Source organism: Phyllobates terribilis, unplaced genomic scaffold (genome assembly GCF_046119375.1).
Source record: "Phyllobates terribilis strain yellow unplaced genomic scaffold, ASM4611937v1 Scaffold_9__5_contigs__length_417890890, whole genome shotgun sequence".
In the NCBI taxonomy this organism is placed as follows: Eukaryota; Metazoa; Chordata; class Amphibia; order Anura; family Dendrobatidae; genus Phyllobates; species Phyllobates terribilis.
Genome location: NW_027362769.1, coordinates 275,892,883 through 275,910,053, shown reverse-complemented (window position 1 = coordinate 275,910,053; position 17,171 = coordinate 275,892,883). Strand labels below are relative to the sequence as shown.

The following is a 17,171-nucleotide window of genomic DNA, read 5'->3' as shown; positions in this document are numbered from 1 at the left end:
TGCAGCTTCCTGGCACTACTTTCTCTAGGTGCAGTACCTTGACTGACCTGAGAGGTAAGGGGGCACCAGAGAGCTGCACCCATCGGCCGGCTTTCATCACAGTAATCAAGTATCTAATGATAATCTTTTCCAGAAGGAATCCTTACAAGCCACTATTATGGTTATACCAAAACCACAAGCTTTCAAGATTGTCCATATCCCTCTTAAACATGGATATAAAAATTTAGTCCAAAATAATTTTAGAAAGATTATTAAAAATTATGTCACTACTAATTCATTCTGTTCAAGTACAGTTTATTAAAGGGAGACAAGCCTCAGATGGTACAAGGATTCTAAACTTACATATGTGGAAAAACAGAAATCCCCTTTTATACTTCTTTCCTTAGATGCCAAAAAGGCGTTTGACCAAATTAACATAGACTATATGTCTGCCACGTTAAGTAAATTTGGATTTCAGGGACAAATTGTAAAGTCCACTATGGCCTTATACTCCTGTCCTTCAGCTAGGGTTCAAGTTAATAACCTACAATCTAATTAATTTTCTATTTTTAATGGCACACACCAAGGATGTCCACTATCCCCACTCTTATTTGACTTTACTATGGAACCTTTTGCCAAAATTATTAGAACTAATAACTCCATAAAAGTAATCCCACTTAACCTTAGACAACATAAAATAAGTTTATTTGTAGACAATACTCTAATTTCCATTACTGATCCCATTAATTCAATAAGAACTACTTCCTTAAATATTAGAGAATTTTCGTCAGTTTCATATTATAAAATAAAAAAAACACGTTTTTTTGTGCATCCCTTATTAAAAAAATTAATGGAAAAGGAATTACCCCTATATATGGGAAAAAATAATTCAATATTTTATGTCTGAGAATTAAAATTACCAACCCCTCTATATAATATTCGAGATGAAAAATTTAAATCTTTTACAAACACAAATTCAATCTACCAATGAAATTTTTGACATAACAAACACTTCATAGCTTGGTATGATTGTTCTTTATAAAATGATAATCCTCCCAAAACGTCACAATATTTTTAGAACTATCACAATTCAGATTCCAGATAATTGGATAAAAATCATGCATAAACAATTCTCTGATCACATATGGACAAAAAAGCTCAGAGAGTTGTAAAAACGTTCGTTTTCAAAAATAAAAGAAATGGAGGCATTGCCTTTTCAAACATTCAAGTCTACTCTTAAGCTAACATCATCACTCAAAGTAGAAAATGGTTTCTAGATGAGGGGAGAACCAATTGGGCAGTAATAGAAAAAGCATACAAGGGGAATTATACCCTAGATATACTCATTATTTCACATTTATTAGATCATTCTCTCTCAATACCAGATAATATACTAATTAAATCCACCATCATATTATGGTGGACATTATATAATATTCCAAAAAAACAACCAAAGCATGTATCCCTTAGATACACTTCCTCTATTTCTATTTTATCCTGCCCTTCCTGATTTTGCTAAAAAATAATTGGAGAAAGATTGATATTACAAACTGCTAAGTTTTAATTACTGGCCCTAAAAAAAAACTTAAGGGGTTGTGCCACCATAAAAAATACATTTAACTAAGCAGAAAAGGTGAAAATAAATGTTTTTGTAATTTAGAGTTATTAAAATTTATGCTCCATTCAAAAAATAACAAGCTTTCATCTGCTGAAGTATGCCCCTGGCATTATTCCATCCCGTCCTCCCACTGGCCGATCAGCATGCACAGTTCCTGTCATCATAAAAGTCCCCCCCCAACTCCCTACCCCCAGTGTGCACAACGTATGCTCCCTGCACTTACACAGGTCTGACAGCGAGCACAGGGAGCCGATTTAAGAGAAGCACCGGAAGCGTGTCAGTGATTCTTCCCCCCTGCGCTCACACAGGTCTGACAGCGAGCACAGGGAGCCGATTTAAGAGAAGCACCGGAAGCATGTCAGTGATTCTTCCCCCCTGCGCTCACACAGGTCTGACTTCTGGGTGAAATTGTTCATATGCACTCAGTCCGAGCTCTGGGAGCGCGGTCGCAGACAGATGCTTTCCATGCTCACAGAGCTTTGATCGTGCGCATATGAACGATCTCACCCAGAGGTCATACCTGTGTGACCCTGACACTGTTTCCGTGCTGCTCAGCAATCGACTCCCTGTGTTCGCTGCCAGACCTGTGTGAGCACAGGGAGCGTCTCACATACATTGTTCACACCGGGAGTGGGGAGTTGAGGGGAACTCTTCTGGTGTCAGGAACTGCTCATGCTCGGCCAGCTGATCGGCCACTTGGAGGACGGAATGGAGCATAATTTTTAATAACTGTAAATTATTAAATTCAGTGCTAAATATGATGTACAGTACAAACTTTATGATTAAACTATTTGTTCTTAGTTGCTCTTAAATAGTTTATTTTATCATTGTTTTGTTTCCTTTGCAGCAAACTGTTGAAGATTACAGCAAGACTTCAGCTTCCCGTTTCAATTTTAGTTGTGGCCTTTGGACAACTTCATTTATACAGAGTACCTTATTTCATTACATTTTCTTTTTTTCTACATTCATTGTCATGCTTTATATAGTAAAGCTGTTGCTGGAGCCTATTCTGAATTTTCCTATGATTAAATATTTTCACATTAATTGTTATTATTGTTTTGAAAATAAAGTGAATTAAAAACTTTGCATAAATATGTTGTTGCTGCATTTTTTTATGTTTAATTGTACATATATTTTTTTCAATTAATCTGAATGCACAAAGCATGCCATGTGGTTTAAAAATTTACTGAGCAAAAGTAATCATAGTCTGTTTCCAAGTAAAAACTTTGGTGCCATCATTGCTAATTAGTCAGCAGTTTACTTGTAATTACTTTAAGGAAAAGTGCTCTCTGAAAAAGAATTATTTTTATGGACTAAAATATAACCTTTATTCAGTTTTTTTAAAATATATGTGCTCAGGCATGCATCCTATGTTTCAGTTATCACTATTGAGACAACAGCTATTCTGCCCAGCTTCCTCAAGACATCAATAATGCAACACAAACACAGACTGCGACAGTGAGTTTACAATGTATTTTTATTTGTGGAAAATCTCACTAAAGACAAACTGCTGTAGAAAATATTTACATAATCACATTTCCATTACAATAGAAACATGAAAGTAGTCATTAGATCAATACAATCTGAAGTGGCAAATATATAGATTAAAAATTTAAAAGAAAAAAGCAAAAAAAAATTACATAGAATTTAATAAGCAGCCGAAGCAAGAGACCGTAGATCCAAAGGGCCCGATTCGGCGAGGCTGGCGTTCTTCACATCTTGATGAGGAGATGTGCTGCAGTCAGATGCTCTTGATTTCTGAAGAGGTATATAACTCTTCATGAATCATAATCCCAAAAGAAGGGAAGCAATGAAGCCCAAATAATAAAAATCTTTAATGAGAAGTACAGAAACGATAAAAAGGGGGAAAGGGCAATACGAGCAGAGAAATCTGTGCAATAACAATCACCAAATATATATATACAAGAGTGCAAGTGCAATGAGATATTGGCGACACCTAGTGGTCAAATTTAATTATGTTGGTCAAATACAGGCCAAGTGTATATAGGAACTGTATCAATGATGAAAACCAGTAATAGTGCAAGTGCAATCAAATATGCTGGAACATATCCATAGAGAAAAAAGAAGAATACCTTATTAAATGGAATAATTATGACCATCCAAGCAAACAGGGATACAATAATGCTATATCCAACATAAGCTAATGAAGCAAGGAAAATACACAATAAGGTGCCAGTGCATTGAAATAGACCGGGCATATCAGTATATCTCACATGCAGACAGACTATTACTGTAGAGTAGAGGGATATATACACATAGTGTGAGGCAGTGAAAAGGGGATTTTAGCCCAATAAAGGCAGCTACTAAATTCATGTACACCAGTCAATACTAGAAAATCTTATGAACCATGTATACTTGAAAATGTACCTTACTGGAATTGATGCACAGGGAAGGAAACCCCAACTAGTATTGACCGGTGTATATGAATTTAGTAGTGTAAAAAGTCACATATTCTGGTAAAATGTTGCAAAATTTGGAAAAAAAAATCCAGATGTATTTTATGTACTCACTCCAGGGGAAACTAGAATTTACATTTGTACAACAATTTTGTGAGTATTTAGGCAGTCACAGTTGATGAATTGACGAAAACATCTGGAAGGGTCCTTTTAGCACCAAATGCATCTAATCTCAATAGTTTAAACATTTCTAATATTAATACAGGTCAAGAACATCTTGACAAAAAACATCACTTATGTGTTATAATTAGATCAATAGTATATAATATTCACATGTTCAAGTTTCCCAGTGAATACCATGTTTATGGTGTTTAAACCGAGGAAAGCATAAAGTAGAGATAGAGAACACGATTCTAATACTGGCTCAGTCAACGGCTGATGCAGCAGCTCTTGAATAGCCAGAGCTACGTAGCATGAGGTCATCATTAAGAGGACTACTGTCAGCAGTTATTGCCTCAGTAGACTCAGACTACAGCAGGAAGCCCAGTAAGTAACCCAGCATAAAAATCATGGGCTCTATCCCTTCTTTAGGCTGCCTCTGGATTGGTCAGTATTAGTAACTGATATCAGATTCCATTTAAAAACAAAACAGACCTTATTTGTGATGTTTTCAGAGCACAGATGTTCAGAAGAAATATCACACTGACAATTAGGCTGCGCGTCCACGAAGCATTTTCCAAGCGTTTATGCTGCGGAATTTATGCAGCATAAACGCTTGGTAATCCGTCCCCCATGGTCCCCAATGACAAGCCGCAATGTCAATGCTCATGCTGCGGATTTTTCCGCAGCATGTCCATTAATTTTGCGGACACGCAGCATAATTGCCGCCATTGACTTGCATTGAAACGCATATTATCCGTGTCAGTACATTTGTACACACGGATAATATGCGTTTCTATGTGCGGATGGTACCTGGGTGTGGAGGAGAGGAGACTCTCCTCCGGACCCGGGTACCATAGAACCTGTAAAAAAAAGAAGAATAAAATAAAAAATAAATATATTTACCTTCTGATGGCCCCCGGACTCCTTCTCTGTGCTTGCCGGCAGCTCGCGGTGGACTGAAGGACCTGTGCTGACGTCATAGTCATGTGACGGCAGGTCCTTCAGTGTAGTGTACCGCGATCTGCCGGCAGCCAGGACGGAGCGAAGGAAGACTGCGGGGGCCATTGAAAGGTAAGTAGTTTTTTGTTTTGTTTTTTTTTACCATTCTTTCGGTCACAGTATATAAATCCATGCCGTTTGCATGGATTTATATAGTGTGACCAAGTTGTCAAGCACTTTCCAAGTGATGCTAAAAATGCTCGGAAAGCGCTTGATAACCCACATGCAGAAATGCATGTGAAGAACGCTTCACATCTGCTTGTCCCTGGCAGAAAAAACGTAGGTACAATCCGCATGCGTTTTTTCTGCCAGGGGGATTCAGAAACGCTCAGGAAAAAATCCTGAGCATTTCTGCATCGTGGGCACATAGCCTAAGGGTATGTGCACATGTTGAGTTTTATGGATGCAGAAATTACTGCACCATTTCTGCATCTCTTGGCAGGAAAAATGCAGCATCAAAAACGTGTTTTTGATGCGTTTTCTTTGGGTTTTTGCATCTTTCACTCAGATGTCCAGTTGGAACCAGACACAGTTGATACTGTAATTAAGACATGCTGTATACTCCACAACTCTGCTCGTGAGTACAGCATTGAGGTATTTGAGAGGAATAAGAGCTGCCAGACATCAACTTGGGTCCAGGATGGACATCTAACACTGGTATCTGGGTGCGGGATACCTTTGCTAACTATTTTGAGTTCAGAAGGTGCCGTGTACTGGCAATGCTCCTATGTTGTTGTTGTGCAGCCTGACCAGCAGAGTAGACTGGAACCCAATTGAAAAAAGAAAGAAGATAAAGATGAAATGCTTAATCTTCAAGATTATTTTTTTGGAAAATTTTATTAATTTGCTTTAAGTATGTTTTGTCATATTAATAAACCCTTAATAGCTGCATGTTCTGTTACTTTGTGTAAATGTTTTTGTAATTGTAATTCTGTCGGACTCCAGCAGTTGGTGACCTGCTGGATAGCTGCAGTATTTGCTGGGCTATCTGGAAGTCACATATAAGTCTATGAAAGACAGAATGAGGCCAGAACGGAGCTCTTATAGACTTGCATTAAGAGCTTGTGACAATTACCTCTGACTTCCAGTCAGAAATTGCAGTCACAAGTTGGCGCCGCTTGACCTGAGTGTTTTTGGGAATGGCTGAAGACAGCGGCTGTTAAGTAGGTTAGGGAACTTAGATTTGTAGCACCACCCCTGCTCTGAAAAAAATAAAAACCACTGGAATTGTGTTTAAGACTTGTACATACATTTTTTATTGTAAAATTTTCATGTGCAGTCTGCCCAGTGTACCATACAAGAGTAACATAGAAGTGTATACAGCTATGAATTATATCAGATTTGAACCAGAAGGGAACTGAAGGTAATTGGTTACTTAGTCACAGTAAACAACTTTTCTGTTTGTTTTCACTCTCTCCTCTACAGTCATGGCCAAAAGTTTTGACAATGAGACAAATAGTAATTTTTCCAAAGTTTACTGCTTCATTTTTTGTAATGGCAATTTGCATATACTCCTGAATGTCAAAGAGTGATCAGCTTAACAGCAATTACTGTACTTGCAAAGTCAATATTTGCCCAGAAAATGAACTTTAACCCCCAAAACACATTTCAACATCATTGCAGTCCTGCCTTAAAAGGAGCAGCTAACATTGTTTTAGTGATTGATCCATTAACACAGGTGTGGGTGTTGATGAGGACAGGGCTGGCGATCAATCAGTCATGATTAAGTAAGAATGACATCACTGGACACTTTAAAAGGAGGCTGGTTCTTGGTATCATTGTTTCTCTTCAGTTAACCATTGCACTGCACAAAAATGGCCTAACAGGGAAGAGTATCGCAGCTACAAAGATTGCACCTCAGTCAACAATCTATCGCATCATCAAGAACTTCAAGGAGAGAGCTTCCATTGTTGTCAGAAAAGCTCCAGGGCACCCAAGAAAGACCAGCAAGCGCCAGGACCGTATCTTAAAACTGTTTCAGCTGCGGGATCGGACTACCAGCAGTGCCGAGCTTGCTCAGGAATGGCAGCAGGCTGGTGTGAGTGCTTCTGCACGCACTGTGAGGCGGAGACTCTTTGAGCAAGGGCTGGTTTCAAGGAGGGCAGCAAAGAAGCCACTTCTCTCCAGAAAAAACATCAGGGACCGACTGATATTCTGCAAAAGGTACAGGGAGTGGACTGCTGAGGACTGGGGCAAAGTCATTGACTTTGATGAATCCCCTTTTCGATTGTTTGGGACATCTGGAAAACAGCTTATTCGGAGAAGAAGAGGTGAGTGCTACCACCAGTCTTGTCTCATGCCAACTGTAAAGCATCCTGAAACCATTCATGTGTGGGGTTGCTTCTCAGCCAAGGGAATCGGCTCACTCACAGTCTTGCCTAAAAACACAGCCATGAATAAAGAATGGTACCAGAATGTCCTCCAGGAGCAACTTCTCCCAACCGTCCAAGAACAGTTTGGCGCCCAACAATGCCTTTTCCAGCATGATGGAGCACCTTGCCATAAAGCAAAGGTGATAACTAAATGGCTCATGGAACAAAACATAGAGATTTTGGGTCCATGGCCTGGAAACTCCCCAGATCTTAATCCCATTGAGAACTTGTGGTCAATCATCAAGAGACGGATGGACAAACAAAAACCAACAAATTCTGGCAAAATGCAAGCATTGATTATGCAAGAATGGACTGCTATCAGTCAGGATTTGGTCCAAAAGTTGATTGAGAGCATGCCAGGGAGAATTATAGAGGTCTTTAAGAAGAAGGTGCAACACTGCAAATATTGACTTGCTGCATTAACTCATTCTAATTGTCAATATAACCTATTGGTACTCATAATATGATTGCAATTATATTTCTGTATGTGATATAAACATCAGACAAACACTAATAAAAACCAGAGGCCAGCAGATCATGTGAAAATATAATTTTGGTGTCATTCTCAAAACTTTTGGCCATGACTGTATAGTCCTTCACTTCCTACTAACCCCCCTAATCCCTACACTTAGTAAGGAACTGGTCATCTCTCCCTCCATCCTCCCCATCCACCTCACCTCCTTAGAAATGTTCCTCAACATATAATCATTTGACTCCAAACACAGACAGCCACATCATGCCCTGTCCTGCTCCCACTTGCTAACACTTTCCCTGCTCCTCCTCACCGTCGGCGATATCTCTCCAAATCCTGGCCTGTGAGGACTTGGCCACTTTCTAAATACATTTCCAGCACTGAGCACCCCTTTTCGTCAATCTTAATTTTGTGTTTTGTTAGAAATTTGCTTGCTGTGTTTTCTTAGTGATTTGTTTGCTCATCAGTTCAACCTCAGGTATCTATTCCATTCAGTGACCCTATCTCCGAGACCTTGGGCCATTGTTCTCTCCGTCACCACAGGTCGTCTCACATGCAAAACATGCAAACCCAGGGGATGGGTTCCACTTGAGAAAATATCTCCACTAAGGCACAATTAGCTGGGGGAGGAGGGGGTGAGCTCTTCTGCCGATTCAGGGGGCTGAACCCTGTGCAGGAGAAAGAGAAGAGTCATTGCTAGTCGGACGGAGAGCTGGGTGGAATCACGGGCTGCGATCATGATATCCATCATCCAAAGGAGCATATGCTGTGACTGCCAATATACCGGCAGGAGATACAAAAAGCTGTGGGCCCACCAAAAGTTGGGGGACAGTGGGTATCACCTGGTACGGGGCAGTGGAACTACTGATCCCAGGTTGGAAACTCAAGGACTAAGAGAATTGCCTGTTGGACATTTACCTGGAATTTCTGTTCACCGTGGTCGGAAGGAATAAAACTAATTGCATCGATAACCTGCCTAGGTGATTATTAAATCCACAACCGCACATCTTTACATGGCCCTCCCCACCACATCCCCACAGTCACTTCTACCTCTCATCCTTGATCTATCACAAATTTCCACAACCTTTCTAACCTTATATCCATCCACCCAGCCCCTGCTTCCCCTGTCCCATTAACAGGAGCTCTATGGAATGCTCGCTCAGTCTGTAACAAACTTTCCTATATCCTTTATCTTTTCATTACTAACAAACTTTCCTTACTCGCCTTCACTAAAACCTGCCTCACCCCCTCTGACAAAGCCTCTCTAGGTGCACTTTTGTACTGCTTATTCCACCTTTCCCACACCCCCCGTCTCAGCGGCAAGCATGGTGGAGGAGTTGGTTTTCTCCTGTCAGAAAACTGCTTCTTCTCACATAACTCATTGCCATCCTCCATTACCCTCCCCTCTTTTGAGGTGCACTGGGTGCACATCTACTCCCCCTCCAACCTCCAACTGGCTGTCATTTACCGTCCCCCAGGGCCAGACACCCCCTTCTTAATAACTGGTGTCTTCCCCTTATGCTTTAAACATGCCTTGATCACACTCATCCTCAAAAAGCCTGTCCTTGACCCATCCTCTCTGTTTAGCTATCGCCCCATATCACTTCTCCCCTATGCTTCAAAACTACTGGAACAACACATCCATCTTGAACTGTCCTCCCACCTCTCCTCCTGCTCCCTCTTTGACCGCTTACAATCTGGCTTGTGACCTCACCATTCCACTGAAATTGCCCTGACTAAAGTCACCAACGACCTACTAACCGCCAAATCCAAGCGACATTACTCTGTCCTTCTCCTCCTGGATCTGTCATCTGCCTTCAACACAGTGGGCCATTCCCTTTTACTACAGACTCTCTCATCCCTTGGCATCACAGACTTGGCCCTATCTTGGATCTCCTCATACCTAACAGACCGGACATTCAGCGTCTCACACTCACACACCTCCTCCTCATCTCGCCCCCTATCTGTCGATGTCCCCCAAGGTTACGTTCTAGGACCCCTTCTCTTCTAAAGCTACACCTTTGGCCCCGGACAGCTCATAGAGTCTCACGGCTTTCAGTATTACTTCTATGCTGACGACACACAGATCTACCTCTCTGGACCTGATATCACCTCCTTACTAACCAGAATCCCACAACGTGTGTCCTCTATTTCATCTTTCTCCTCTGCTAGATTTCTAAAACTTAATATGGATAAAACCGAATTCATCATCTTTCCACCATCTCACTCAACCCCCTCAACTGACCTATCCATCAAAGTCAATGGCTGCTCACTCTCACTAGTCCTGCAAGCTCGCTGCCTCGGGATAACCCTTGACTCTAATCTCTCCCTCAAACCTCATATCAAGCCCTTTCCACTTCCTACTGGCTCCAACTCAAAAATATCTCCTGGATCCGCACATTCCTCAACCATGAATCTGCAAAAACACTAGTGCATGCCCTCATCATCTCCCACCTCAACTACTGCAACCTCCTGCTCTGTGGCCTTCCTTTTAACACTCTTGCACCCCTCCAATCTATCCTTAACTCTGCTGCCCAACTAATCCATCTGTCATCCCACTATTACCCAGCCTCTCCCCTCTGTCAATCCCTGCTCTGGCTCCCCATTGCCCAGAGACTCAAGTTCAAGACCCTAACATTGGCGTACAAAGCCATCCACCACCTATCTCCTCCATACATCTGTGGCCTAGTCTCCCGGTAATTACCTGCACGCAACCTCCAATCCTCACAAAATCTCCTTCTCTACTCCCCTCTTGTCTCTTTTTCCCACAATCACATACAAGATTTGTCCCGTGCATCTCCCCTACTGTGGAACTCTCTACCCCAACACATCAGACTCTCGTATACCGTGGAAACCTTCAAAAGGAAGCTGAAGACCCACCTCTTCAAACAAGCCTACAACCTGCAGCAACACTTGCTGCACCATACCGTTGCACGACCAGCTGTACCCTCACCTACTGTATCCTCACCCATCCCTTGTAGATTGTGAGCCCTCACCGGCTGGGTCCCCCCTCATCTACAGTCGGTGACTTGTTTTTGTTCAAATTATTGTACTTGGTGTTTGCTATGTATACCCCTTTTTCACATGTAAAGCCCTATGGAATTAATGGCACTATAATGATAAATAATTTTCACAGAGCACAAACACAAATTGTAATTAATATTATATTTTAGAACATACAAAATCATTTAACTTATTATATGACAAACATTGTCATTTACTTTTCAACAGTCAAAAAATGGTTATGGAGATTAAACATTTCTATAATTTTTTGGTTTTATCTTCTAGATCAATAATACACATGAAAATAATCAATTTTGTAATCTCTTTATCAGATAAATCTGTTTCTTTCTCCGCCAGGACAGATTATTAATTTTCAAAACTCTCAATTAACAGGTAAAATTAGTATTTATTGAAGACAGATTGTTACATTACTGAAATACATGACAATTGATGCTCATAAGATTCTATGTAGATAGGAGGAGGAGGAAATTGCTCTACATTGCATCTTCTCAATCGCTACTTTTTTTCAATAATCTGAGTAATGTAAAAATCAGTTTTTACAGAAAACATTTTAACCTGTTCATTGAGAGATGTTATATTACTGATAAGTCCTGGGAGAAGAAAGAGGATTTCTTTTATAACATATATGTTGTTGTTTGTGTTAAGTTGTATTATTGATTTTTTAAAAAAATTTACCCCCTTTTCTCTGATTGACATAGCGTCAATACCGCCATTTTAGTTTTGGGGGGATGGGAGGGGGAAGGTGGTGAAAGTTGATGAGGTGAACGCTGCATGGGCAGAGCAGCAGTAATAAACTCCCTGCCAGGATGGAAGTGACAATTAATGCAAAAGGTGAAGGTCCTGTGATGACATCATGGCCATGTGACTTGTATGGGAGGAGCCATACCTAGAGATTGCAACAAGTGAAATGTTTTCCCATGCAGGAAACAGCAGCAGCAGTAGTTGAAGAAGATGGGGCAAAAGTGACAGGTAATCAGGGTACATAGGGTGCAGTCTGTATATGGTGGTGTGTAGGCTTTATATGTAGGTGTGCAGTTTGTATATGGGGATGTGCAGGTTGTATATGCAGTGGTGCAGTCTGTGTATGGTGGGTGCAGTAGGCATATGGGAGGTTACAGCCTGTATATGGGGTGTACAGGCTGTATATGGGGGTGCAGTCTGAATTTGAGGGGTACATGGGGTGCAGGCTGTATGCGGGGGGGTGAAGGTTTTATGTAGGGGTGCAAGTTATATATGGGGAGTACATGCAAGCTGTATATGGGGGTACATGGTGTGGAGGATGAATGTGGGGGGTTAAGATTGTTAATAGGGGTACAGGTTATATATGGGGGTTATATGAGGTGCAGACTGTATGTATGGGGGTGAAGGTTGTATATAGGGCTACATGGGGTGCAGGCTGAATGTGGGGGTGCAGGTTGTATATAGGGGTGCAATCTATTTGGGGGGCAGTGTGTATATAGGGATGTGAAGTCTGCATATGGGTGTGCAGGCTTTATATGGGGGTGTGCAGGCTGTATATGGGGATGTGTGTATATGTAATGTGTGTCTCTCTTGATAGACTATGATGCTGTTGGATCACAGAACGAAAACCTGTTGACAGATTCCCTTTAAATAGGCACCAGATTATAGACAAAAAGTAACAAAGTAAAATAATTTAATGTGTACTCAATGAAAAGAATGGTATGATGGTGTTAAGGGAGGGCAATAACCCTTCACGGTTGACCAAGTGAGTGTCAAATTATTATGTTGATTGCGCAAACCACAGAAAACCAAACGGAGGCAATGCATGCTCTGTATGGGAGGATTCAAAGAATCTCTGATCCCGTTTATTTTGCTTAGCATTTTATATTGTTTTGAGTTTGTCAATAGCCAATCAACTACAGTCATACTACAGTATTACAGGCTTGAGCCAATCTTAGTGCAGTTATTCCGGAAACACATATATGGTCATGTTATCATCGTTAGTTCGAAACACGATGGAAATGTACAAGGTCAATCCTGGCTTAGACTAGTTAGATAACAGGAGCAGTGTGTCTGACAAAATGTTCTTGCGATAAAAAGTTAGTGTGAGAAAGTTCCATGGGAAGAGAAAGACCGAAGTATGTTATGCAAGGAGTGATAATAACTAGTGTTGAGCATTCCGATACTGAAATATCGGGTATCGGCCGATATTCGCGGTATCGGAATTCCGATACTTAATTCCGATACTTTTGCAATATCGTATACCGGAATCGGAAGTTCCCATAATGCAATGAGCCATTTTCATTTTATTCAGCCAATGAGGATCCTAAGAAGTGTGGGCACATCCTGTTAGGCATGTAGGCATCTTAACTAATGGCATGGCTGTGATTGGCTGCTGAAATGATGTCATGATGCACTATAAAAGCCGCCGCCGCCATTTTGAGCTCACTCTGCTGTGAATTCAGTTAGGGATAGGACGCTGTTGTTCTGAGGGACAGTTTTAGCTACCTATTTGGCCTATTCTGCTTTACCCAAGCTACTTTATAAATCGCTGTGCCTTGCAGTGCTAGTGCACAGTTCTCTGTGCTGTTCACCACTGTCTGCAAGGTCTCTGTGTGTGAGTGCAGCTCACCCTGTAGTGTGTGCTTCAGCCACGTCTGGTTATAGTGCACTCAGTGTGTGTCACTGCCTCATACATTGTCCTTTTTTGCCAATTCATAATTTTTCCTGATATCTCCTATTAGTGTGGTGGTTCCATCCGTATTCAGCTAAATTGGTTCCAAACACACTATATAGGAGTAGATAGAGAAATTTTTTTGGTCTTGCAGCGCTAGTGCACAGTGCTCTGCATCTGTACTGTTCACCGCTGTCTGCAAGGTCTGGTGTGTGAGTGCAGCTCACCCTGTAGTGTGTGCTTCAACCACGTCTGGTTGTAGTGCACTCAGTGTGTGTCACTGCCTCATACATTGTCCTTTTTTGCCAATTCATAATTTTTCCTGATATCTCCTATTAGTGTGGTGGTTCCATCCGTATTCAGCTAAATTGGTTCCAAACACACTATATAGGAGTAGATAGAGAAATTTTTTTGGTCTTGCAGCGCTAGTGCACAGTACTCTGCATCTGTACTGTTCACCGCTGTCTGCAAGGTCTGGTGTGTGAGTGCAGCTCACCCTGTAGTGTGTGCTTCAGCCACGTCTGGTTGTAGTGCACTTGTAGCACCCTGAGGACTCGGCTGCTACAGGGGTATTGCACCTCGACCCAGAGGTGTGGTATTCCACTCCCGGGTAAGGATGGAGTGTGGGACTGAGCTCCGTAGGCTGCATGCACTACATACATCCCATTTCCGGGGGACAGAACTACGGTACTCCCACCAAGTAAATGTGCAGGTACGACAGCGTCTGTCCCTGGCTGGAGTGGGAGGGGGGTGGAACATCCCAGTAGTGTAGGGGCAGATAGGGGGAGTACTTTGGGTAAAGCTAGGAGCTCATTGGGTGCTGGTCACCTGGGCTCACACATAGAGGGAGTATATAAGGTGGGCACCATCTTAGGACAGGGTCAGTGAGTCAGTCTGAGGAGGAGCAGAGCAGAGGAGCTCAGCCAGGAGGGCTGACTGGGAGCTGTGGCTCCAGTTGGGCCCAGCTCCAGAGCCAAGCCTGCAGAGGAGAGAGGAGAAAGAAAGGCCCAGAGTGGAAGACCAGAGGGAACCCTAAGAACCCAGAATCAGACCAAAAAGGGTGAAGGGTTGGCGGACACGGGTACCGGAACCCGAACTGGTGGAGGCCACTTATCCTCAGCCAGGAACCGGAGGTCGTGGTCAAGATTTGCCACGACCCTCACCAAATCCACCAGAAAGGCACACCAAGTATAGGGTCAGGGAACCCAGAGGAGGTTTGACCACCAAGAGACCCGAGGGAGCCGGCCAAAGGTGGATCCCTGGTGGGAACGGCCAGAGACAGAGAGAGAGAAGGGAGCTCAGGACCACGCTCCGGAACTGCCTGGGGGTTAGCCGAGTCCAGGACCTGGTGGACGCAGCACGGCTCGGGTGGTCACTCAAGGCCAGAGTGACTGAGAGAACACCCGTGAGTAAAAACCCTGAAACTGCATCTCCTGACTCTGACTCTTCTTACTGCACCGTCACAACTCCCATCATCTTTTCCTGCTGCCCTGAGGCCATACCCCTCCCGTTGGGGGTTATAACATCATCGCTGTACCCATACCACCGGCCTCAGCGGACTGTTCTGCAGCGGCGGCTGCAAAGCCGCACTCAACGGGTGGCGTAGTCGACATCCAAGTTAACATCTACTGCCATAGACTGCCACTTAGTTTGACACCCTGGGCACGGACCGGGTCACCGCCACGAGACTACAACCCTCAACAGATCCGGCTCCGGGTAAGCTCCCGCGTGCGCAACGCAGCGCGACACAGGCCCAGGGGCGCGTCAACATTGGCGTAGTCGGCAGGATAACGTGCCCGCAACCACCGGGTACTGCGTGCCTGAAGAAAAGTTCATATTTACCGTAAAAAGAAGTCTCCCGCCAATTCCGGAGGGTCCCCGCCATCGGACGCCATCTCGGATCGTTTCCCGCCGTTTGCCCGCCATCTGCAGTCTTTTCCCGCCATCCACAGAGTTTCCCGCCATTGGGAAGCGGTTCCCGCCATCTGAGAAGATTTCCCGCCCTGGCAGAACGGACGCCATTATGGGCGTGCCAGAGGGTGGCAAGAGGCCACCTCCCATCGTGGGCCAGGACCAAGAATGGCGCCAAAAACGAAGACCGCCCCCACCCGCAGAGACTGCAATGATTGAGATGTCCATCAGCGTGGGGGGTCTGCCCCTGGAACTGACAATCACCAAGTTGCCCCAGGACCGCCCTCAATGGGGGCGGATACAGAACAAAACAGAGAAGATGGGTGCAGCCTGGAGGAGTCTGGAGAAGCCGTACCCGGAGATGGAGGGAGAGTCAGGCAGCACCGACCCTGTGGTCAGGAGCCTGTTGCAAGCTACCACTCCACAAGACCTGGTGGAGATCCTGGCACAGCTCCCCCGAGACCGGGAGCGTGCACAGACCGCGCTGGAGGGCCTCGCACAGAGGATGGCCCAGGTGCAGCGAGAAACGCTGACGGAGTGGAGCAGGGAGATGGTCCAGCAGGCTGGAACCCGCCAGCGAAGCACACCACCCGCAACGAGGAGCACGCCTGCCCCTGAAGAGGATGCAGAAGGGACGGAGGCCGGAGACGACGCCGCAGAGGGAGCTGAAGAGACGGAGGCAAGTAAAGGGGACGTCACTACCCCAAGCCCAGCCACCGTAAGCCTACCCCCGCTCCCCGTCGCAGAGCCCGAAATCCCACCGATCGTGCCCGTTGCCGCACCGCTACCGCTCCAGACTAGGCCTCAAGCAGGAGCCGCGGCCACGCCTCTTGTGACGTCACGCGCCTCAACCCTGAGCGCGGCCAAGCAGGAGATGCCACCGGCCTGGTCGCAAAGTCAAGTACACCCGGGCGCCGCCGTCTTCACGGTGCCCTTCACCTTCAGGGTGCCCCAGGCCTGGTCGCAAGGCCTGGTGAACCCGGGCGCCGCTACCACCACCGCGCCCTCAACCCACAAAGTCCTACCCCTGGGTGAAGACTTGTTCGCCCAACATACTTGCCCGGATGGGCAGCCCTTTGAGTGGCCACCGGAGTACTACCATCCCCGACTCCGGAAGGAAAGGCCCCTGGATGAGCCCCTGATTCCGGCTCCGGCGCCTGTCAAGATCGTCCCGCTCCCGCTGGAGGAGGCCCAATTTGAATGGGACCCCACCGGGGAAAACCTCATCGGCTTCACCCAAGAGACCCGGGCGGCCGCAGCCCAGCGAGCAGAGTGCTGCCGGCAACAGCTAGAGGTTTTCGACCGGGAACGAGGAGAGAGGCAGGTCCGCGAGGAGCGGCTGCAAGTGAGGAGTGTAGAACAGAAGAGCCGGACCCGACGGAACCCCCGTGCAGCCCATGGTCCCCGTGCCACCGGGACTGTAATTAAATTCCAACTGCAGCACGGTTGGGGCTTCATCCGGGATCACCGCACCCCTGGCGACGTCTTCGTGACCCGCAGGGATGTCGAGTCCCACCTGCCGGAGGGACACAGAGGTCGTGACCTATACCTGGGTGATGAGGTCACCTTTACCCGGCACCAA

General features: G+C 44.7%; 1 protein-coding gene across 2 annotated transcripts in view; it reads left to right on the top strand.

Annotated features, from left to right (window-relative positions):
- Nucleotides 1-2,691, top strand: part of PGAP1 (post-GPI attachment to proteins inositol deacylase 1) — a 1,100,814-nt gene extending 1,098,123 nt beyond the window's left edge. For both annotated transcript variants that reach the window (XM_073647815.1, XM_073647814.1), the window contains one exon: nucleotides 2,445-2,691. In XM_073647815.1, coding sequence (XP_073503916.1) covers nucleotides 2,445-2,583 — 139 coding nt within the window. In that variant the 3' untranslated portion in view covers nucleotides 2,584-2,691. The remainder of the gene's footprint in view (nucleotides 1-2,444) is intronic.
- Nucleotides 2,692-17,171: the final 14,480 nt, after the last annotated feature.